Genomic DNA, 24323 nt, shown 5'->3' on the forward strand with positions numbered 1-24323 from the left:
TAAGCAGTACTGCGACGCAGCGCAGGGCAATACACGTTACAGTACGACTTCAGTTTACGGAAAGCTCAGTAGAAGCAGTGTACAATTACATTCCCAGACGTGGCGCATATGGTAAGCACTTTAGTGGAACATAACCTGGGGAAATGGGGGGGGGAAGGGGGCCGAGGAGAATGGGGCTAGTCTTCAGCCTCTAGACTGTCCTTGAGAGAGTAGTCTCTCAGCAGGCTGTGGATAAGCCTGCGGCAGTCACGGACTGTGACCTGCTCCCTCCTCAGCACCAGGCGGTTCCTGGCAAACCATAAAGCGTCCTTTACGCAGCACATGAGGCGCCAAGCATCCTCAATGGCGCTCTCCGTGTGTGTCCCTGGGAAAAGTCCGTAAAGTACCGAATGGTAGGACAGGTACTTTCTCTCGATAGAGTCCTTGAGATCCAGCTCCAGGGCTCTGAACAAAGCCTGTGCAAACGGGCACTGCCAGAACAAGTGGAGGGAAGTCTCCTCCTCCACAATGCACTGTGGGCAGTGTCTATATCTGCACAGCCCCCTGGCATGCATAAATGTCCTTAGGGGGAGGCCTCCCTGAATGGCCATCCATGCCATGTCTTTATGTCTGTTGGTTAGCCTGCTCGACGACACGTTAGCCCAGACAGTCTTGGCTGTGGCGTCGGGGAGCCCTGGGATGTTCTCGATAGTGTCTTTGGCTCTGATGAACTTGTGGATCACACGGGGTAACCACAGGTCTGGTTTAACTCCCTCCAGTTGGTGTTCCCTTACAAATTTGCCCACGTCCGAGTAGAACCAGGGCATGGTCCAATTGTAAGGGACGGAGCTGTCCCACTTTTCCCATTTGAGCTGCCTCCACAGGGGCAGCAGGAAGAAGCGAGACATGGAGTTTCCAGCAGAGCCTTTCACTACGTCTCTGAGAGTCCTGCGCACGCAGTTGCACACAAAGAAGGTCCTCAGCATGGTGGGGATGTCAGGCACTCCTTTGCCTCCCTTGCCGGGTTCCTTGTACATCACTGCGCGCTTTACTCTGTCCATTTTGGAGCCCCAGATGAAGTGGAAAACTGCTCGGTTGATGGCTCGGTGAATGGTGACCAGCAAGGGCCACGCCTGAGCCACGTACTGCAGCACGGGAAGAATCTCGTTGCGCAGCACCAGCACTTTCCCTTCGATGGTAAGGTCTCTGAGGCTCCACAGCCCAAATTTCTGCTTTACCTTGTTGAGTCTCTCCTCCCAGCTTTTCAGGGCCGCGCCGTCTCTGCCGAACCAGACTCCCAGGATCTTTAGGAAGTCGGTTTTGACGGGAAACGGGATCGGCTCAGAAGTCAGGTCCCACTGCCCGAACAGCATGGTCTCCGACTTCCCGCAGTTGACCTTTGCGCCTGAAGCCCGGCTGAAGTCCTCGCACGTCTGGACGAGCGCTCTCACCGACCGGCGATCCGCGCAGAAGATGGTCACGTCGTCCATGTAGAGCGAGCACTTTATCTCTTTCTTGTCTCTGCCCGGCGCGGTGATCCCTCTGATCTCTGGATTTCGTCTGATGCACTCGGCGAAGAGCTCTATACAACAGACAAAAAGAAGAGGTGAAAGAGGGCAGCCTTGTCTGACCCCGGAGAGGACCTGGAAGGGGTCAGTCTTCCAGCCGTTCACCAGCACCGAGCTGCGGATATCAAGGTACATCAGGTTAGCATAAGAACAGAACATCTCCCCCAGCCCAAACCTCCGCAGTACCTGACCCATAAAACCATGAGACAGCCGATCAAATGCCTTCTCTTGGTCTAAGGTGACCAGAGCGGCACGGACGTTGCGGTCCTTGATGTAGTAGATCGTGTCCCTGATGAGGGCCAGGCTGTCCGCGATCCGGCGCCCTGGGATGCCGCAGGTCTGGTCGGGGTGGACGATCTGCCCGATGACTTTCTTCAACCTGGTGGCTAGTACCTTGGCGAGGATCTTGTAGTCCACGTTCAGGAGAGAGATGGGACGCCAATTTTTCAGGGAGGGAGAGGGGTTAGACGGTGATAAGGGAAGGAGAGGGGGTAGATATAAGTAAAGAGTGTGAATTAATGTGTGGACGCATTGAGTGAATGAGGGAGAGCATGAGTTAATATGTGAATGTATTGTCTGAATGAGGGAGAGCATGAGTAAATATGTTGATGAATTGTCTGAATGAGGGAGAGCATGAGTTAATATGGGGATGATTTGTCTGAATGAGGGAGAGCATGAGTTGTCTGAATGAGGGAGAGCATGAGTTAATGTGTGGATGAATTGTCTGAATGAGAGAGAGCATGAGTTGTCTGAATGAGGGAGAGCATGAGTTAATGTGTGGATGAGTTGTCTGAGGGAGAGCATGAGTTAATGTGTGGATGAGTTGTCTGAATTAGAGTGTGAATTAGTGAGTGACTGTAAAAGTGTTTGTGTATCATAGATGTATAATTGTGGAAGGGCAAAGTTGGCACTAGCAGGAGGTTTGAGCCTTGGGGACCAAGATGGCACAGGCAGGGTGTATATGGGACAAAGATGGCACAGGCCGGACTGTTTGGGGACAAAGTTGACTTGTGCTTGGCTATTTGGGGACAAAGATTGCAAATCTTATGTGTGTTATCTGGGTGCTGGTCAGGTTGTATGTGGGCAGTGTGGACGCCAGGGCTGACTTTGGGGTGTGCAACCTGTGATCTATGCCTGTAATTTCAGGGGGTTTTAAATATACCTTTAATGCCATGTTTTCATGTGAATTCCAATTGATCTTTACCTGCAAAGCTGGGTTTTTGTGTTATTCTGTAGATTCATAAGTGCTATGCTATGTTTCCATACATTATTTATGTGTACCTGCAAATACAGGGTTAATATGTCTTATTCAGTTGATCAATACCTGCAATGCTGTTTCCATGTATTTGATCTATACCTGCGATGCTACGTTTCATTTTTATTGTATACCTGGAAATACAGGATTTGTATGTCTGATTCTGTTTATTTGATATATATACCTTCAGTGCTGAGATCACAAGTGAATTTCAATTGATCTGGGTTTGTGTGTTGATCTATACCTGCTATCTGCAGCAGGGACTAATATGTATATATATATATATATATGGGCAGCAGGGGCTAGTAAATGGGTTTTAGATATTTGGACAGGGGCGCAATTTCAGTGCTTGCCATAGGCGCTATTTTCAGTAGATACGCCTCTGATGGTGGGTAACCACAGTCCAGGGGTAATATTTTCAGTAAAGTATAGGCGTACATGTTAAGCAACACCTGAAGAAAGCGAAGGATCGGAGAGAACGTTTTCATTCAGACGCCATACCCAGGGCTTTGGAAACAAAGCAAGTTAAGACCGGTGCGTGGTCACTCAGTATGCTAGGAATTGGTCCTAGGAGGAAGTGTGAAGAGTGGGGAGATGGTGGTGAGAGAGGAAAAAGGAATCAATACGGGTATGATGGTCGTGTAAGGCAGAGTAATACGTGTAATCCCTAGTAGTAGGGTGTTGCATTCTCCAAACATCTATGAGCTGTGCCATATGCAGCAGCCTCTTAACCCGGTTGATTTGAGTATGGGGAACAGATGAAGTGCCAGAGGAATTGTCAACCACGGGGGGGAAAGTCATGTTAAAGTCGCCCCCTAAAATTGTCATACCCTCTTGGAAGTCCATTAATTGGAGCTCTGAGTGGTAGACTCTGGAGGGGTCCGTAGTAGCAGGATGTGTACATGACTAGTGTAAATGAAGTGTCAGTAAAGCAATAGAAAAATAAAGAAAAATAGTGGAAGAAGGGGAGTATGTTCGAGACTGGGATCAAAAAGCAATGAAAATGTGTAGATGTAGGGAGTGATGTGCACCCCGAGGGAGGCTTTCGAGTGTGGAAGTATGTGTGAAGGGTGTGTAGTCAAAAGGGCCATAGCAGCCCAAGTGTTAATGTGTAGATGTGTGCATGGAGACATGGGCAGATGCATAAAAATATAAGCATACACAAAAAGTGTCATATCGAGAATAACATAAAACATAAATAAAAAGAGATCTGAGGCACATGTAAAATGGTATTAGAAAAAAAAGAAAAGAGTCAAACGTGAGATACTTAACGGCCCGCATGGAGGAACAGCAGTGGGCCAGACACGTGTCAACCACGTCGGCGGCGTTGTGGAAGAGATGACCAGCCGGTTTTCGGTAGTCGCGTAATGGAGGGCTTGTGTAGTGAAGACGACCACTCCGGCAGGTCCAGTGGAGGGAGATCCAGGGAGCCTAAGAAGTCAGGTAGGTCTGTAGGATGGCGCAATATCACTGCTTGAGTACCCTTTTGAGCGATCAAGGCAAAATGGAATCCCCACTGACAGGGAATAGAAGCCTCGAGAAGCATAGAGGTGAGTGGGTGCAGCATCCGTCTAGTCTGAAGTGTGATGGGTGATAAATCTTGAAAAATGGAGATGGTGTGTTCTTCATACTGGATAGGCATTTTTGATCTGCATTTTTGTAGAATTTCTTAGTGCAGTATTCGTGGAGGCAACATATTATATTGCGTGGAGGTTGTGTGTCGGGACCTCTGGGTCTAAGCGCCCTATGAGCGCGATCAAGAGTAATCGGGGAATCCGCTGGTCTGTCCAGGTTCTTGTTGAAGATGGACGTGAGAGTGGACATTATGTCCGCAGTAGGGACAGACTCTGGAAGGCCCCGGATGCGAAGGTTAGACCGCCGTCCTCTATTATCGAGGTCTTCCATCTGCCGGAGTAGTGGTGCGACCGTTTCCTGTTGATGGGAGACCGTTGTAGGGATGTCGTCCGGTGTGTAACGTATCTTCTCCCGCTCCTCTTCCAAGGCTACCACGCGGTCACCAAGTTGCAAAAGATTTTCTTTTATTTCTTGTAGGTCTTCAAGGACCCCTGATAGTGCCGAGCGGAACAGGTCTGACATCTCAGCCTTGGTAGGCAAGTCTCTCATTGCTTCCTGCCATGATGGGTTTGTCTGAGACAGCAGCAAATTGTTGGAGTCGGCCACGGAAGGAGACCCAGAGCGGGCGCTTCGCGGACGCGGAGGTGGCGACGCCATCTTGTCAGGTAGGCCTCGATGTTCCGCATTGGAAAAAGTTTGGAAAAAGGACCGGACTGAGGTGCTGGAGTGTTTCTCCTTAACCCCGGAGGGTTTGGGAGTATTCACGGTCCTCGAGTGCTTGCCCATGTCCAATTTTAACACCCTTTCGGTAGCTTAAAAGAACGAAAGCCTTGGAGCTCAGCAGCTACATGTGTTGCTCCATTGAGTGCTAGCCACGCCCCCTTCTTGTGAACATTTGACACCTTCATGGATCTGGCATCTGTCAAATGGTTTTATGGCCCCTCAGGGAGTAAACTGACCAAAGATGCTCTGACTGAACCTTATCTGTCTATTATATCTCTGCTAGTCCAGCTAATGTACAGCTGAGAAAAATCCCCAATACCTCTGTGTCTATTTTAAGTTTTTATTAACGTGTGAATTGTGCTTTTGTATTTAGAAAATTCTGTTTTAGCCTCATTAATACCTGAGGATTAGCCAAGTTACCCAATAAAGTGTATCGTTTTAACTACACCGTAATTAAAAGCACCAAGAAAATCTGCTAGAATATCTATTCATGGTCTTTCCAGACCTCACAGTGACCATCAGATTAATGGATAGAGACTCTAAACATATATTCTAGCCGATATACTTACTGCTTTTTATTGCAACAAAAACAGTTCCCCTAGAAACAAGAGAAGAAAAGCCCTTAAATGTGAAAGTACCGTTTTTTTTTCAGAGAAAAATTGCCGCTGGGGCCAGGCTGCTTACCAGTGCTTTGGTCGCGAGCACCGCCTCTTGTACAAGCGGCAGGAGAACAGGAACCCAGCAGAGTAGTCACATGACTCTGCCCCTCCTTCCTCTGGGGTCGGGGCCAGAGAAGTTGCTTTGCACAGCCGGGACCCTGCAGAAGTCTGCAGTTCAGGTAAGGGGTGGGGGAGGGTTTTTGAGCAAGTATGTGTGATTAATGGAATGAATGAGTATTTACATGTTTGGGAATGAGTGTGTGCGTGATAGCATGAATGTGTAAGGGGTGGTGGTGGTAGCATGGCATAGGGAGGCTGTAATCACACTCCTATCATCCCCAGGTTCCAGCATGTACTGGCTGCCTGGGCTTGATAGGAGTGTGATTGCTGTTAGCAATTATATATACCTCGAGTAATGCATTTTAACCCCCTATATGCCCCTCTGCCCCATGATATGCCTTTTAACCCCCTATATGCCAGAGTGGCATATAGGGGTATAAGGCATATCACGGGGCAGAGGGGCATATAGGGGGTTAAAAGGCATATCATGGGGCACAGTGGCATATAGGAGGGTATAAGACATTTCTGGAGGCAGAGTGGCAGATATAGGGTTAAAAGGCACATCATGGGGTAGAGTGACAAACAGGGGGTATAAGGCATTTCTGGGGGCAGAGTGGCAAGCCTGGGGGGAAGACTTGCATAACTGGGGGGGCAGGTTAACAAATAATAAATAAAAACAAATATTTTTGTCAATCATAGCTTTTATTAAATATGAAAAAATAGTTTACATGAATTAATATTTACTAGTTTCCTTTCCTACTTTTTTCCTATAGGGTAGTCTTATAGTCATGCTTTTCCTTTTTTTCCTAAATTAATATTTAGATTTTGGGGGGTCATCTTATAATCAAGCAAATAAGGTAGATACCAAGACTGAAGTCACACACAGTTGTAATGCTCGCAATCATAAACACCCACCCCACTTAATAACGACATGCTATCAATTAAAGCCTTTATATTGAACCATATCTGTCCATTGGATCTCTGCTAGTCCGGCTAATTTACTGCTGAACAAATTCCCCAATACCTCTGTGTTTATCTAAAGTCTTTGTTAATGTGTGAATTGTGCTTTTGTATTTAGAAAAGTCTATGTTAGCTTCATTAATGCCTGAGGAAGAGACCTAACAACTCAGTCTTGAAAGCCCGCAATTAAACTCTCAGTTAGCCAATAAATGGTATCATTTTAACTATGCGTTTCTCCACCTCATAATAATCAGTTTTAACAGTATGAACATTTCATCTATAATTATACTTCATTAAGAGAATAACCATTCAGCTTGTGCATTCCCCCTCCTACTCTTCATGAATAAAGAGAGGAACAATCATCAAAAGTAACAAGCAGCTGTTATAAACAGTACTTGATACCCACTTCATGCTCAGGGGAACACACTGCAGCTCTTCCTCATGGTTACTGAGTTTGACCACTTTCGAGCACATTTCTCCAGTTAAGAACTATAGAAATGATCCCTGAAAGTATAGTCTTAATAATTACACTAAAGAACACAAGTGCCAGATATAAGCAACCCTCTTTAACATTACTGTGCCAAACTAAAACTTATGCTAAAACACACTATTACAATGCAGAGTAATTTTCAAAATGGTCTGCAACACAAAGAAATGTTTGTAATGTTTGTATTATGTTTGTTAACAAAGTATTTAACCCAGATTATTAGTCTGTTCATATTTGCATGGGTGACGCCCCTAACCAATCAGACACAAGGAAACACCCTCACTGGAAAAAACTTGTGGTGTCGATTTTCTTTCGCCACGGGGTTGGTCCGACCTAGACCAAATGACAGTACAGGAAAAACAAAATACTCTTTGGCATGCTCCAATTTTACTTTTTTTCTATATAGCATGATGTGCTTACACAATTATTTCATTTGCCACAGAGCAGAACACATACATTGACAGCTTCATTATTTATACACAGCCTTATCATTTGTACAATAAACATTCTTGACATCATAAACATACATTAGTAAGCACTCTACTGTGTTGTAACAGCACCAACAAGCATTTGTTCTGTCAGTGTCAGCAAGCAAGGGCTTTGTTTTGATCTCTAGAAAGTGAACTCAAAGACTCAGAGGAAAAAAACAGCATGCATTGTATTTGAAATGGATGTCTAGTCTTCAAGTAAATTCAGCCGGGCAGTATATGGGTTAAGAACAATGATAAAGACAGGGTATTAATGGAGGGTATAAAAAAAAAAAATAAGACGTTTCGAGTCACAGCGGGACCCAATATCATCTTGTTAACAGGCTGCGCTGTGACCAGACAATTTTCTATTTTTTTTTGGGCCCTGGATTTATCTGAGCTTTGGGTTTGCAAAAGTCCAGGGAGTACTGCCTTCATGTTCTCATAGACACACACGCCTCCTGGGTCAACATCCTCAGGTGACCACTCAGTAAAATCCATGAAATCCAGGGTCACTGGGGCATAAGGTTGAACATGGTTGCACAACCAAATAATCCAGGTCAGCCCACAGCTCGGGCACATATGGGATATCCTCCGCCCTTCGCTCCTGGAGGTCTTACCCCCAACACTCTGATGCACTACCGAAGTCGGGATCCTTCTCCATACTTTCCAATAATAATCCCAGGCCGCTGAAGCCATAGCCCTCTGTAGGACCTTTATCTTCAAGCCCCGGGCTGTCACGCGCTCCACTAGGGGTCCTACCTCCGTCACGCATGCTGACATGCACGCCGCTGGGAGCCCTGCCTCCGTTACCTCTGTCGCGCATGCTCGCCTGCGTCGCCGTAGAGACGTCATGATGGTACGCGGCACACGCAACGTCGCGCCTGATGACGAACGATGTACGCGACGCACCGTTTGTACCGTAACTACCGTTTGTTGCACTGTTTGTCTGTCTCCGCCTCATCTTCCTATCTAAAACCGATTTCCCTTGTTGTCATTGCCTGTTCTAAGCGCCACTTAGCTTTTGGGTGTGCTTTTCATTACGTTTGATTCCTGACTTGTGTACCGATCTCTGCCTGTTACCAACCACGATTGTTCTCTGCCTGCCTACGAACTCGGACTGTTTATCGTTATCAAACGGCCAGCCCTGACCTCAGATTTGTTTGACCACGCTGCCTTCTATTGCTCTTGACCTCGGTATGTTCCTTGACCCTTCTCTCAGTGGAGTCTACCGTGTCCCAGTGATTGTTCGAATTCATGGGCTCAACCTCTGGGCGAGGATAATTGTTTAGGTGAAGATCTAGTGCCTAATCTGCACTGTCGGGTCCACCTCTTCTACCTTACGCCGTGACACGGGCACCGTTGTGCTGCTTACCACTGCAGAGTCCAATATGCATCGTCCAACCTCAGCTCTGTCTGGACCAGCACCTCCAGCTCGGCCACCCATTCCTCTTTGGGCTGCTTCCCCAGGAATGGTGTCAGCAACTTCCGCTGGAGCCAAAACCTTTCCTCAGAGGTTGGGAGGCTTTTCCCCATGTACTTAATTTCCAAGTGGAGAACCTCCCTCCAGAGCTTCAGCCAATTCCTCTGGGTCTGCTCCGCGTAGCTAACTTCCATTCTCCTTCGTGGAGATAGATCCCAGGGGATAGAAAGTGTCCCTCAGACTAGGCTGGTCTCAATGTTAGTGCTGGAGAAGTCGGATCCCGCCGCTGCCAACCAGGGATGGACTGACCAGGGACCTCAGGTTGTCCCTCTCCGCCAAGTGACGACTTCTCCCTCTAGGACGACAAACCACCGCAATCCGTCGACAATATACCCCCGGCAAAGTAAAGGGATATCGCTCTCCAGTACCAAAATAACCAGGCAAGACTAGTCTTTAAGTACAACAAGAGGAGAACTGATTTATTTTCAACACAGTCGACTGGATATATCCAGCAAAACACACATTAACATAAAACAAGATATTGGGATACAATAATCATAATCTGCCTCCCAGAGACAACAGGGGCAGTAACGGGATTAACAATACAATAGGGTCCCAACCTCCACTATCTATTACTGGCCCAAATCAGTTCGAGGGATGGCTGGGGTAAATGTCTGTAGTAGTGGAACTGGGGTGGAGGGGTCTGATATTAAACTAAAACAATGGTGGTCACTCCCTGCTTGCAGATCCTGGCTGTCTGCTGGAGTTAATCCCCTCAGACAGTGATGGGGTGATATACTGCTGGGGGTAGCCACAGAAGTATTTACAAAGTCAGGGCCCATAATCAATAGGGAGGAGGCTGGCTCTCAGGCCTCTCCAGTGGCCCCAGTGATGGATGGTTCCGTCACAAATGACAATTAAGACAGCTAGCTAATTAAGTTAAAGTTTAAATACTTAAGAACATTCCTCTTCCTGCTCCCTTGCCACAGTTTTTTTATTTAATATTTATTGTTCAATAAACATCAATACAACAGTTTATAAAAACAGAATAAGCAGTACTGTGACGCAGCACAGGGCAATGCACGTTACATTACAACTTCAGTTAATGGAAAGCTCAACAACACAGTAAAAGCATTGTACAATTACAATTCCAGACATGGCACATATGGTTAGCACATTAGTGAAAACAGCCTGGGGAGATGGGGGAATGGAAAGGCCGGGGTTGGTGAGGGGAGGATTTTAAATTGTTGAGGGAGATGGGGTTAGTCCTCAGCCTCTAGACTGTCCATAAGAGAGTAGTCTCTCAGTCTGTGACCTGCTCCCTCTTCAACACCAGGCGGTTCCTGGCAAACCATAGAGCGTCCTTTACACAGCACATGAGACGCCAAGCATCATCAATAGTGCCCTCAGTGTGTGTGCTCCCTTGCCACACATTATACAGTAATGCCTCTCTCTTATATTATTAACCCCTTGACTGATAACGACGGCATGGTGCTGTCGCTAGCAGTCCCAATCAGGTGATAACAACGGCACCATGCCGTCGCTAGCACTACCTTACCTTGATGGAGGTCTGTGGACTGACAATTGTCAGTTAAAGGGGTATTGGGGCATGCTGCTTAGGTGCCTGTATCTCAGACCCCCAACATATACCGCCTCACCTTTTCAACGGTATAAGGCTTGTAAAAACAGAATAAAAAATATTAAGTTAAAAAAGTAAAAATGTAAAAGAAATGATTTGGGGGTGTCTAAAGGCAGATAAATAAAGATCAAAATTGCCTAGAGACCCCCAAATTAAATTATCTAAACATAAAACTAGTTTAACTTTAAATAAAAAAAAAGTTTTAAGTATTCTAGCTAAATGATCACTGTGGTAGCCAATGTTACCACAGTGATCCTATAGCTATGAAAAGTCACATTCCCTTTTAAAAAACGGGCGATACTACATTTTAATCCCATGATCCCTTTGATAATGGGGTTAAATTTAACCAATGGTAAAGGGAGGCAATTTTTTAAATCCTGATGAACTGCAAATATTATTAAAATCAGCCATTTAGCCTGTGTGGTAGGCGAGTAACCATCTCATCTAGGGCTGCAACTAACGATTATTTTCATAATCGATTAGTTGGCCGATTATTTTGTCGATTAATCGGATACAAAAAATTAATGTACATTTTTCATTTAAAATATATTTAATAAACAAATGATGTTAAATACAAACAGCAGAATAAAAAAAAACTTTGATAAAATGCACATATGCCACTCCACGCTGCCTCCCACATATGCCACTCCACGCTGCCTCCCACATATGCCACTCCACGCTGCCTCCCACATATGCCACTCCACGCTGCCTCCCACATATACCACTCCACCCCCACATATGCCACCGTGCCTGATACGCCTTATATCCCCTGATACACCACTCCATCCTTCCCAGACATGCCACACTGCCTCCCAGACATATGTCACTCCACTCTACCCCCAGATATGTCACTGTGGCCCCAGATATGCCTTATACACCCTGACACACCACTCCGTCCTTCCCACATATGCCTTATATACCGTATATGCCTTATACCCCCAGATATGTCACTCCGTCCTCCCCAGATATGCCTTATACCCCCCAGATATCTCATAGTCCCCTCATAGAGTCACAGACCTGTTCACAGCACACTGACACCATACTTTTATAAATAAGTGCTGGGTTAATCTTCATGGCCCCCAGGATTTAGATTCCCTTTAGTCTGCCCCCCTTTATCTCTAACTGCACCTTAAGTTAACTTTATCAAATTAACCCTCAGTCCTCATCATTAAATTAACCCTAAACACCCCATTAACCATAACTACCCCTAAATTAACTCTAAATACCCCATCAAAACAACTACCCTAAATTAACCCTAAACACCCCATTAACCATAACTGCCCCTAAATTAACCCTAAACACCCCATTAACCACAGCATCCCCTAAATTAACCCTAAAGACCCTGTCAACCACAACAGCCCCTAAATTAACCCTAAACACACCATTAACCACAACTGCCTCAAATTAACCCCAAACACCCCATTAACCACAGCTGCTCCTAAATTAACCCTAAACACCCCATTAACCATAACTGCCCCTAAACACCCCATTAACCATAGCTGCCCCTAAACACCCCATTAACCATAGCTGCCCCTAATCACCCCATTAACCATAACTGCCCCTAAATTAACCCTAAACACCCCATTAACCCCTAAATTAACCCCCACCTCCCCTAACTTTCAGTAGCCCAAATATTAATTTTATACTTACAGTTAGATGAGTGTCACAGCCATGCGGTTCTGGCCTTCTGGGAGAAGGAAGGGGCGGGGCCAGTTGTCACAGTGATTACAGGGAGGGACTGGTAAGTAGGAGCTGCTGCTGTGAGTCAGACTAAACGGATTATATAATGAGGGGTATTTTTCAGAGCGTTTGCTCTGAAAAAACCCTCATTTTATAATCGATAATAATCGATTCAACTAATCGATAATGAAATTCGTTGGCAACGAATTTCATTATCGATTATTATCGATTTTATCGATTAGTTGTTGCAGCCCTAATCTCATCCCTGGAGCTCCTTGCATTTTTACTGCAAAACGTATTTTTGCTGTAAAAGTGATTTTTTTTTCTTCCTTTACCATGATTTCTTTGGGATTGTAAGGGGAAAGAATGGTGTGTGCTTCTGTGAGTGAATGTATTTAAAGTATGGTGTGTGCTTCTGCGAGTGAATGGAGATATGAAAGGCGTGTGAATGGTCAGTAATTAGGGTTGAAGCCTTGACGTGGCATTACTGCTCACGTAGGAAGTTAAATAATGGCACAAAAAGTACACATTTGCAAAAACTAAACCCCTTGGCCCATCAAATTATGGGCTGCATGTGTTTCTAGTACAAACCTGGAGTGCACAAGAACAAATGAACATGTTGCTATGGTTAGAACTTTTAGCAATAAAATATTAGAAAAACAGTCTACTGTTCTCAATTTCTGTTTATTTTTGACCGGTTACCTACTACAAATATTTAGCAACACAGGTTTTGATATTAGAGTTTAGAAAACTAAAAGTCTCATTAGGTTTGCAAAATTTGCTTTATTTTGCAAACCTAATGAGACATATACAAATATAAAAATGGTATATTTGGAATCTGCTGGGTGTGCTGAAAAAAACAATATATGGTTTGCATAGTTTATTTCCAAGAAAATTGCTTCTAAATGCGTTTAAACGTGAGATTCACCAAAATGCATAGCACCCAGGTAGGAAATAGCTTAGCAGCCAAGGGGTTAATGATACTTTGTACTGCACAACTAGACTGATGGGGAAAACACATCTATATCTGTATTCCCCTTAGGGGTAATCAATAGTTTCTTTATTTGCTATATCTATATTTAATCCAGTGTCCCTTAGTGCTGAAAGAATTAACTATATTAATTTTAAATGTTTTTTTGGGTCTTCAATGTCTAAAGTTTTCCCTCAGTCCTTCTATTCTGAGGTACATTAGGGTTAAGCATTGGTTTCATTATATTGGGTAACTATTTACAGAGGTTACCATGTTTATATCTATTTTGTATAAAGCAAATATATATATATATATAAAAAGGTGATCATTGTTCACCAGTTTAAATCACACCTACCCTAAATTTCAAAAGGAACAGCCAAATGCTAGACTTGTCTGGCAGATACAAGGTGTATTTTCACTCATAATATATAGATATTATGCGAGTAATACGAACTGAAACTAAAATGTATCTATCATTCAGATATTTAGTTAATGAATAACCATTCAGCTTGTGAATTCTCCCTCCTCCTCTTCATAAATGAAGAAAGGCACAATCATCAAAAGCAACAAGCAGCTGTTATAAACAGTACTTGATACCCACTTCATGCTCAGGGGAACACACTGCAGCTCTTCCTCATGGTTACTGAGTTTGACCACTTTCGAGCACATTTCTCCAGTTAAAAACTATAGAAATGATCCCTGAAAGTATAGTCTTAATGATTACACTAAAGAACACAAGTGCCAGATATAAGGAACCCTCTTTAACATTACTGTGCCAAACTAAAACTTATACTAAAACACACTATTACAATGCAGAGTAATTTTCAAAATGGTCTGCAACGCAAAGAAATGCTTGTAACGTTTGTATTATGTTTGCTAACAAATAATTTGTCTGGATTATTAGTCTGTTATATTTGCATGGGTGACGCCCCTAACCAATCAGAGACAAGGATACACCCTCACTGGAGAAAATGTGTGGTGTCGATTTTCTTTCGCAACAGGGTTGGTCCGACCTAGACCAAATGACAGTACAGGGGAAAAAAAACTCTTTGGCAGGGCCAAACTGGGAATGAAAAGCAGCCCTTGAAACATTTGGAGACCAGCCCCATATAGTTTATCTCGCGGTCGAACTCTTATACCCACACGCACCCCTAATACATACTATTTGCTACTATTTATTTCCTTTTATTTGCCAACCTGACCCCCCAGTTATGCACATCTGCCCCCTGCCTTATATCCCCCTATATGCCACTCTGCCTCCAGAAATGCCTATATGGGGGTTACAGAGGCATTTCTAGAGGCAGAGTGGTATAAAGGGGGTTAAAAGGCATATCATGGGGCAATCTGCCTCCAGAAAAGCCTTAAGCCCCCATATTGCGGCATTTTAAACTTCGCCCCAGGCGTCATTATGGCTTGGGCCGGCCCTGGGTGCCGGCGGCAGTAGGAGGCAGCCTGGGTGCCGCTTTCAATCCCGCTCGCAGCCGCTCAGCGGCTGTTTTGAAGGTTGGTCTGCCGCCGACCAGCCCACCGGTGAGCCAGTCCAGCCCTGCTCTTTGGCATGCTAACATTTTTTTGGCATTATGTGCTTATACAATTATTGCATGATTAAACAATTTCATGTATAAACTAATTTTTGGCTTTGCTCGATTGAGTTAATACATAGACTAGACATACATTTCGTATCCCGCATAACAGAACTCAAATATCGACAGCTTCATCATTTATATTCACCAGTATCATCTGTGCAATAAACATCCTTCACATCATAAACACATTTGTAAGCACTCTACTGTGTTGTAGCATAGCACCAACAAGCATCTGTTCTGGTAGTGCACTTTTGCACAGGCTTTGTGTCAATCTCTAGAAAATGAACTCAATTACTCTGTGGAGAGTACTCCCTCATCAAATGTTTTTTTTTTTTTTTTTTTTTAACCGAGGTTAGTGGTTCCACTGTGAAAAAAAAACAAAAAGTGCCAAATAGTGCCAGAAGGTTCTGGTGGACACCAGGTCTCCTTTCTTCGGGGGTCACGCTCTATGAAGGGCTATACAAGCCCTTCCCGGCCAGAAGGGTAGGGACCACTATCAAGTGTCTATGTGTCCTGAAAAAGTAGTTATATTGATGTGACCTTGTGCAAGTTATGGTCTAAAATGGTGTGTATCTAGTTTCACAGCTTTTACATTGGCAGTTGGGTAAACATAGTCACAGAATATTGGGTAGAGCAATAGGATGGGTTTAATGGAACAACTCTTCATGCCGCTTCCAGAGTGCACCGCAGAGTAACTATGTTTTCCCCAAGCCCATGTCTCTGTGTAACTTCCATTAAATAGGAAATCATTTACAGGGAACTATACAGTAATAGAAGGACCTTTGCTTTATTTTCTCTAGTGATAGCTGGAGTATCTACAGGACCACGTGTATTATTGTGAGGTTGTTTTAAAGCAGGGAAGCTACACAACCATAGTTAGCATAAGCGGAGACTTTAAAATGAATTGTGTGATAAGATGCCTTTCTTTACCACACAGTTGCAATGCCTTCCAAATAACATTAGGGAGATATCTTACAGTATTTAGGTGTAGATACTTGCTTTAGCCATGGAGTATATATTTAATGGTCGTAGTGCCCAGACAAGAATAGTGATGTGAAAGTGTTAATGGTGTCATGAAGGCATATTGGTGTAAGGGTTAATATGATGTTTTTCAGTTATTTTCTGTATACAAGTATAACAGGATCTTCAAACCACTGATGTCATGTAGAATGATATAATGTAGAATGTTCTAGTGTAATTAAACATAGCTAACATTGTCCATAAACCCAGAATGTTGGGTTGTTAAAAAGGATATGGAGAACAGTAAGATGGTTTGATTTTTGGCAAACAACAGATTTATCAGTATGTAGACAGGTAAGTATATACCGTAGACTCTTTTGTATTGCTAAAATATATAAAAGTGGGACTCTTCCAGCAATCATGAGACTCTGCCACTGATCAGTGTATGGTGCCCGGTGTTTAGCCCTGAAGCAGGCCCTACACTGAAGCAATATATAGCTTTGAGGGTCTCCCAGTGCAGGGAGGGACATAAACATTACCTGTTTCTCTATTTATTTATTTTTTATTATGCATGTATATTTTGATTTGTTAATATGCATGATTTATTCTGTTGAGCGAATGTCCCATCTCCATATCCTTGAACATGTTAACCCCTACTTGTCCATGCAGGTGTGTGCAGTTATGGGTTAAAACAATATTTAACAACATACACAGTGCTTAACCTTGTCACCAGCTGCAAAGTGAACCTTTGTAACCCCTTATTATTCTATTTGCTTATGGGTCCAAAACGTGTTACACAAAACAATGTCAGGAATACTTTGGTAGATTAAATACTATCAAAAATCAAAGACAAGTTGCCAACATACTTTCAATCTATATATGTAGGGAGTTAAGAGAAAGATGCATATGTTTTATCAATATGGTATTTTAAGAGTGATTTAACTTAATCATGTGCATATATATGTATTGTGAAATGTTATGTATTTTTGCCACTTTCATATTTTATAACACTTGTAACGTTAATAGTGTTTGTTTTACTACCACCTAGTGGGTATCCATGGTCGCTGCGGATCATTCACTTGAAGGACCAAACATCTACACTAAATGAAACCAAATAAAAAACAAACAAAAAACAAACAAGAAAATGTAAAACAAAATGTATTTTTGCACACAAAAAATAAAGATTTGCAAGTGGTCTAGAATTCTCAGTCATTGACAGAACTTGCCACACAGATGGAGATTCCCAGAGTGGTGAGGAACAATCCAAGAACAGCTCCTGCAAAAAGAGAGAAACAGGAGATAAAATGCTCCAGCTCAGAAATACACTATAGAGTACACACAGCAGTAACATCTAATAACATCACATATTGACACAACGTACCTCCACTACTAAACTTCAGCTGCTTATGAACATACTTTGAATATTCACTCTGCACTTATAAAGCATAATCATGGTATTTAGTATGATCTATAGTTGTCTAAAAATTCCCTTCATTAGTTACATATGGAATGAATATCACATCAGATTATGCTTTGCAGGTCAAAAGACTGCATGATAACCTTCTACATCCAGAGTTTGTATGCAGGGGCAAGACTTTACATGTGCTGGTCAGCAGCATATGAAGTGTGCATTTTCCCTAGAGAATGGCTAATGCAGTCACCCTAAGTGCTACTTATGCAGTGCTGAATTAAAACTAAAGGTTTCAGTAGATATAGGAAAAAGTAGCTTACTTCCGCCACCGATATTCTCTCCCAGAACCTTCCCAGTGACCATTGTGAAGACCAGTGCCAGTGAATTACAGATTGGTACAGCCATTGACAACTCTATAGACATTAGAATAAGTAGGAGAGTGAGTCTACATAGAAACCAGGGAATTAGGGGAGAAAACAAGTTGAAAGAAACCTACCAGCTGAAGCCAACGTGAGGTAGAATATCACTGAACCACTCTGGTTCAGCAAGAATGGGATCACATACTGCAGGACAAGAAAAAAAGAACATAAGCAAAGATGCAGAATGTCAATTTGATATATTTAATTCAGTGCATGTAACTTATCTGTAGAAAGAATGAGGGAATCATAAAACAAATCACTTTTTGTAGTTAGGTCACATGAGTCTGTGCTGTCAGACTTGCAGCTTTAAGACACGAAAGTAAGCTGATCTCCATGTGTGTGTAGATCAGGCATAATGCTTACGGAAAACAGTAATGCCAAAACAACTGCTTTTACAAGTCTGTGTCTAAAACAAACTGGGTCAGCAAGCTAGCTAAAAATTGCCCCTGTTTACTATACTTGGGGTATGCTATATCATGTTATATAAAACACCGCAAATGTCTTTGTTACATTCTCTACACCAGGAGTAGCTCAGCTGCAGCTTCAATGATCCTCTCCTGATATATAGGTGTTCCCATTTCCCAAGTTCAAAAGTTATACCTGATCGTCACTTCTACTACAAACCAGTAACTAACACCAAGTAACCCTTAAATATGTATTCCAGTCCTTTATAATGCATATTCTGAAATAAACTACTCCATTCCTCTGTATGGATCAAATAACCTCCACCCTAACTATGTATTTTAATAAGTCTTATGCATTAAGTGCAATGTGACTCGATCTCACCTGACCATGAGTAACTCATCATCTTTACAGTTGAGGACAAGTATATCCCCATACAACGAAGTATAAAATAACCTTTACAAAAATTGTCACAGAAGGGCAGCTACGGGCAATAAATGACTTTTGATGCTAGTAACAGGGGACCGCCTCACCGATGCTTCTATGATGCCCAGATGGAGAACCTTTTAGATGATGTAAGGGGATGTATTATGTAAACATGCACAATTTGATCATAATGTTATATATTTTGTGCACGGAGAAGTATGTTTATTTTGTCTCTCTTTGGGACAGTTGTTGCTGATAGCTTTGTTGTTTTGAACTATCCCAATGTCAACGTCTATAAAGCAAGGATATATTTGTGAGAACGGTGTGATTATTCCACTACTAAGTCATGTACAAAAACTCAAATAATTTCTATTCAGTGTCTGAGCGCCAATGTAACAGGCGTAAGCCAACGTATACTGTTCAATGTGTTCCAGTGGTACAATCCTGATGTTTATTACTTTACAAAGTACTGTTGTCTACCGGAAAGCCACATAATGTGTAACAACCTTACGACACACACACACACACACCTGTCAGAATCTGTGAACTATTCCTTCCCTTTTTTAATATCCTGGCTTGGTGTTGGCCTTAAATGTTAATTCTTAACATTAAAAAAGGGTACAAAATCAATGTTGGTCATCACCAGAGCCAGCCATACACATAAAACTTAATACTTTGACACAACCCTCTAAATCTCACCCTCCAATTGCTGATTAAGAAACTGGCTTCAGATAATAGCTGCTTGAGGCTCCTTTCCTCCTTAACACCCTCCAATCCCTCAGCACCCTTCCGCAAAAATGGGTTAGTGGCTCCCCAAAGAAAGGACACCACTATCAGCGAGAACAGATCCTCTGCAGAGAGAGGCATGAAGAGATAATGAAATATACTTTAACCAGGTGGCCGATAACGCTCTCAATAAATGTGTTGCAGTGCGACCAATGGCAGAAATTAAAGATTATTAAACAAGTGACCCTCTTAGGCGCCAAAAGAAAAAAATAAGCGTCACAGAGAGCTACCCTCCTAGAAACATAAATTCCCATTAAAAACCTATGGTAACTACACTTCCGCCTCCGACAACCATAGAGTGCAGACGTCGCCACAACTCTATCATTCCAACTTCCGGGCCCTTTCAACACGCGCTTGTTCCTGCCCGGTGTATAGAGCACCATGGTGAGTAAAATTACGTGAAATTTCTAAATTCGTTAACTGTTTAAAAACAGCGTAATAGATGCTATCTGTATCTAAAGCCTGGAGTGTTTTTAGTTTTGTAGTTTTTCTTGCTTGGAGTAACAACCTTATCTCTCCGGCTCCTCTGGGCCCTGTGTTTCCTGCTTATGTTGTGAATTTCCAAAGCTCGAACCGCTATTTCTTCCTCTAGTACCCCCAAGTCTCCCTCTATGCACCCAATCCATGTACAGTATTAGCTGTTCTCTTCAACTCGATCCACAAATCTTGGGGCTTAATTTATTTACATTATGATGGTATAACTTCGTTTTACCACCGATACTGCTCCACATACGCCTGCCTCAACTACTAACGGTGGGTGTTTTTCTATGTGAAGCAAGTATAGCCAACCAGCTGTTGTGAAACACCAATTCACTTAATGTTTTACCCAGCATTCTCAAACCATAAGTTTGATAGCTTCCCTATTCGGTATGAATTGTTATATTGGCATATAACGTTTCACGTCTCTTATATTTAGACTTTATTTTTTCCCCATAAAAACAGCGGATTTTCAAATCTGATTTACATTATATGTGCATGAAAATATTATATTTCAGTTGTCACTATCTCTAAATCTCATTATGTTGTTAAAAAGCCTGTGTGGTTTTAATATTTGCACTATATACAATACCTTTATGAATTGTGTGTGTGTATATATGTGTGTAACAAAGTACATGATTATTGCCCTGTAGATACTTATCCTTTGTACAGATTATATGCAGATCTTTAAAGATGACAGTCTAATGTCCTTGGCTCAAAAGAAAAATGTATATTAGGGTACTGTGCGTACATTAATATACATTCTTCCTAAATGAAAACGCATTTACATGACTTAGGGGTTGCAGACCTGCTGCATCAGCTGACACTTGCAGCGCACGATGAGCTGGAGCTGGCTGGTGGTAAATACCCTTTTTGCTTGATTATAAGCAAATGCCCTGAAAAATACCCCTCATCTTTAAATTCTAGGTCGTCTTATAATGAGACCTCAAATAGAGGTATGGCTACAAGGCTAAGATCCAGATCCCAATCACAGCTGCAGGGGACCTGGATCCTCCTCTCTGGCAGCCAGTGGACATCTGCATGGTGCTCGCAGACAACCTCCGCTGCTGCCGGGGCTTCTATGACGGAGCACCGGCGTGACATGACCTTCCGGTGCTCCACCATAGAAGCTCCGGCAAATTTTGGGGGGTCGTCTTATAGTCAGGGTCCTCTTGTAATCGAGCAAATATGGTATATCGTGCTTGGAGATGTGTTCGGGCAAGCGCATCTCCTGCACTGCAAATTAATTTTATAAATTAAGCTTGTATGACAGGCAGTACATGTGAAATTCTGATCTCTCTTTTTCCCTCCCAGAGACCCATCTTGCTTCAAGGACATGAGCGATCCATCACTCAGATAAAGTACAACCGTGATGGGGATTTACTCTTCACAGTCGCCAAAGATCCAGTGAGTTTTGACACCTATATATAAATTCTCTTAATGAGCAGAGGGGCTAAACTCTCTCCATACTGGTCTGGGTCTGAATGTAAACCTTACAAAGTTTTCTGCTGTAATTCATGTATTTAGATGACTGTTAACCAATATAACCTGTATATTACTGAACTTTATTAAACCACTCATTGACTTTTTTTTATCATTAGTTATTGTAAAGGGCTTGATACTTTATATAGGCGTTAGGAGCCAGTGAATGTGTCATCATTACAGAACGGTATAAAATAGTCCAAAAAAAGTTGCACATCCTGTAAAATTGTAGCCTGGATCCTGTGAATTGGTCATCCTTTATCAAAAGACAGTTCATGTGAAGTGAATCCTATTATGTCCACAGGTGGTGAACGCTTTTTACTCTGTGAATGGGGAACGCCTGGGCACGTATAATGGACACACAGGAGCGGTGTGGTGTGTGGACGTAGATTGTATCCTTCTGACTTGACAAACTATTTCTTGCCTATTAATTGAGTCAATTGTATAATGAGGAGTGGGGATTACATAGATGTGCTATGAATTACACAATGCTTTATTAGTATGTGGGCACATCCATTTTTGTTTGAGGATGCCTGTAAGGTTTTCTTACTCTAAAATTAGATATGTTTTTGGGAGGAAAAACTAATTTCTGTGTATCGTGACTTAACTGCGTATATAGGGGACACACGTCATGTACTGTCCGGATCTGCAGATAATTCATGCAGACTGTGGGATTGTGAGACAGGTAGGTAAATCATATAAATATACCTGTACATTCTTGGTGCTCCTCTCCAGGTAGTGTGTACCCTGTTATCTAGCTTGCCCTCTTATCCTTGCTTCCTCTGCTCAACATCTCATTCTATTGTACCCCCTGCTGCGCACTGTACAGGGCTACGGAATATGAACACTCTATATTAAACAATAATAATAATAATAAATCTTATGACCGCTTCCAGCTCTTTTTAGTTCCAGACTTCCATTGTCTTGCGCCTCCTGTATTTTCTTACATGTTTGTCTTGACTCCCGTCACATATCTAGTTTTCTTCTATGAACTGCCAGCCTTGTGTTATTTCAATGGTATTACTGACTCTTACATTTTGTTTTCTTGTAGGGAAACAACTGGCTTTGCTGGAGACTAACTCAGCTGTCAGGACCTGTGGCTTTGACTTTGGGGGCAACATTATCATGTTCTCCACAGACAAGCAGATGGGTTATCAGTGTTTTGTGAGCTTCATTGATCTGAGGGACCCCTCTCAAATTGGTGAGAATTTTGGATTAGGATTCTCGCATTTATAGATAGTTGTCTGCAGTATGCAAACCGTCAGATGACACCATAACTATATGCCAAACCCGCTTTTTAAAATGTTTTATACCCTTGCCAAAGTGTAGATTCTCCTTTGTTTACAGAAGATAATGAGCCATACATGAAGATTCCTTGCAATGAGTCTAAAATAACCAGTGCTATCTGGGGACCACTGGGGGAGACCATTATTGCTGGACATGAAAATGGGGAACTGAACCAGTACAGTGCCAAGGTTTGTATTTATTTGTGTTATCACTTATTTGCACTTTTTGTAGTTAACGAATGAGGATCATCTCTTGCTTTCGCTTTTTCCTCAGTCTGGTGAGATTGTCAACAGTATCAAAGAGCACACAAAGCAGATTAATGACATTCAGTCTTCCAGGGACACAACAATGTTCATCACTGCATCCAAAGACTGCACCGCTAAGGTAAAGTGCACCGAGTTTTGTTTTTGGGGCGTTATGTGCTACCTGTGTTAAGCAAGGTTGCCCACTGTCAGTAAAAAAAAAAAAAAAAAAAACCCCAAACATACCACAAAACAAAATTAAATATGGTAACAAATGGCTCGTCAGTTTGTCAGCAAAAATAACAAACTTTGTGTTTATTCTTATGTTTATGGTTTTTTCCTTCAGTGTTGGTGCTGTGTAGAACAGCTAACGTTTATTATTCTGGTTTTCCTGTAGCACCCTTTCATATGTCTTGTGTTTTATTTGTTTTGATTCAATCTGAATATATGTTAGATTTGAGTATAGTTTAAGCTGGTTTAACACTACTTTTCCAGTGTTTTGCACGGCTGAGCATGCATGCTCATTGTCTCATATGTTTCCCCTGCAGTTGTTTGACTGCACATCGCTGGAACATCAGAAGACATTCCGTACTGAAAGACCAGTCAACTCTGCAGCCCTGTCGCCTATCTACGATCATGTAAGGAAGCAATGTGTTTGATTGTCTACTGGTATTATAAAACCAGTTGCTTACATCTGACTTCTTTTATTGTTTGCAGGTTGTTTTGGGGGGAGGACAAGAAGCCATGGATGTGACAACAACATCAACTAGGATTGGAAAATTTGAAGCTAGGTTAGCCAGATTCTAAATCATTTAACACTCTACTTCAATCATAGAGCACCTACTAATCTTCTGTATTTTGTAGGTTCTTCCATGTGGCTGTTGAAGAGGAATTTGGTAGAGTAAAGGGTCACTTCGGACCTATTAACAGCTTGGCCTTCCACCCAGATGGCAAAAGGTAAGACAGAGAAGCTGTGTATTTATGGTGGGCTTCACCATGATTATGTGATATTTACATTTGCTTCTTTGTTTTATCTACAGTTACAGCAGCGGAGGAGAAGATGGATATGTCAGAATACATTACTTTGACCAGCAATACTTTGATTTTGACTTTGAATGTTGAGTGGACTCCTGTGCTTGGGGGTATTAATTTACATACTGAATCAAGGTCACAAACTAGATGCACAAAGTCTACAGCTCCAAATTGGAATAAAAATAAAAAATAAAACATGGCTATTTATTAAAGTCGATAACATCAATCGGATTCTACGAGTCCTAACGTTATTTCTTCGTTTTTTTTTGTCCCAATACAAGCCAGGAACCTTTAGGTCAGCACACACTCTCCCTTGGAAAAGTACCGTATATATAGATTTAATAGGAAGATGGAATTATATTTGATGT

The 24323-nt window shown here is 42.5% G+C and overlaps 2 protein-coding genes and 2 non-coding genes across 4 annotated transcripts; 1 reads left to right on the forward strand and 3 right to left on the reverse strand.

Annotated features, from left to right (window-relative positions):
• Window positions 1-7083: 7083 nt before the first annotated feature.
• Window positions 7084-7299, reverse strand: LOC128481143 (small nucleolar RNA U3). Its single transcript, XR_008350901.1, has one exon. It is a non-coding gene; the product is annotated as a small nucleolar RNA U3 (small nucleolar RNA).
• Window positions 7300-13944: 6645 nt separating this feature from the next.
• On the reverse strand, window positions 13945-14160 carry LOC128481146 (small nucleolar RNA U3). Its single transcript, XR_008350904.1, has one exon. It is a non-coding gene; the product is annotated as a small nucleolar RNA U3 (small nucleolar RNA).
• Window positions 14161-17142: 2982 nt separating this feature from the next.
• Window positions 17143-19671, reverse strand: TMEM234 (transmembrane protein 234). The gene is made up of 4 exons (XM_053454765.1): window positions 19349-19671; window positions 17899-17965; window positions 17723-17815; window positions 17143-17267 (listed from the first exon to the last, which is right to left on the reverse strand). The coding sequence occupies exons 1-4, from the start codon at window positions 19514-19516 to the stop codon at window positions 17197-17199; spliced, it is 399 nt and encodes a 132-aa protein (XP_053310740.1). The 5' UTR covers window positions 19517-19671; the 3' UTR covers window positions 17143-17196.
• An 84-nt stretch (window positions 19672-19755) lies between these two features.
• EIF3I (eukaryotic translation initiation factor 3 subunit I) lies at window positions 19756-24183 on the forward strand. The gene is made up of 11 exons (XM_053454764.1): window positions 19756-19819; window positions 21227-21319; window positions 21699-21786; window positions 22014-22079; window positions 22446-22595; window positions 22742-22869; window positions 22955-23065; window positions 23472-23561; window positions 23641-23714; window positions 23788-23880; window positions 23964-24183. Exons 1-11 carry the CDS (start codon window positions 19817-19819, stop codon window positions 24043-24045), a joined length of 978 nt encoding a protein of 325 aa, XP_053310739.1. The 5' UTR covers window positions 19756-19816; the 3' UTR covers window positions 24046-24183.
• The last annotated feature ends 140 nt before the right edge of the window (window positions 24184-24323 follow it).

The sequence above is a fragment of the Spea bombifrons genome, chromosome 2, assembly GCF_027358695.1.
Source record: "Spea bombifrons isolate aSpeBom1 chromosome 2, aSpeBom1.2.pri, whole genome shotgun sequence".
NCBI classification, from domain to species: domain Eukaryota; kingdom Metazoa; phylum Chordata; class Amphibia; order Anura; family Pelobatidae; genus Spea; species Spea bombifrons.

Excerpts from the sequence above, each read along its gene's own strand:
- TMEM234 (XM_053454765.1), bottom strand. The coding sequence starts at position 19,516 with ATGCCTCTCTCTGCAGAGGATCTGTTCTCGCTGATAGTGGTGTCCTTT. Across the intron at positions 17,966-19,348 it reads TCTTAATCAGCAATTGGAGG|TATGTGATCCCATTCTTGCT; the intron begins GTGAGATTTAGA and ends CTTGTCCTGCAG. Across the intron at positions 17,816-17,898 it reads CCTCACGTTGGCTTCAGCTG|AGTTGTCAATGGCTGTACCA; the intron begins GTAGGTTTCTTT and ends TAATGTCTATAG.
- EIF3I (XM_053454764.1), top strand. Across the intron at positions 23,066-23,471 it reads CCAAAGACTGCACCGCTAAG|TTGTTTGACTGCACATCGCT; the intron begins GTAAAGTGCACC and ends TTTCCCCTGCAG. Across the intron at positions 23,881-23,963 it reads TTCCACCCAGATGGCAAAAG|TTACAGCAGCGGAGGAGAAG; the intron begins GTAAGACAGAGA and ends TTTTATCTACAG.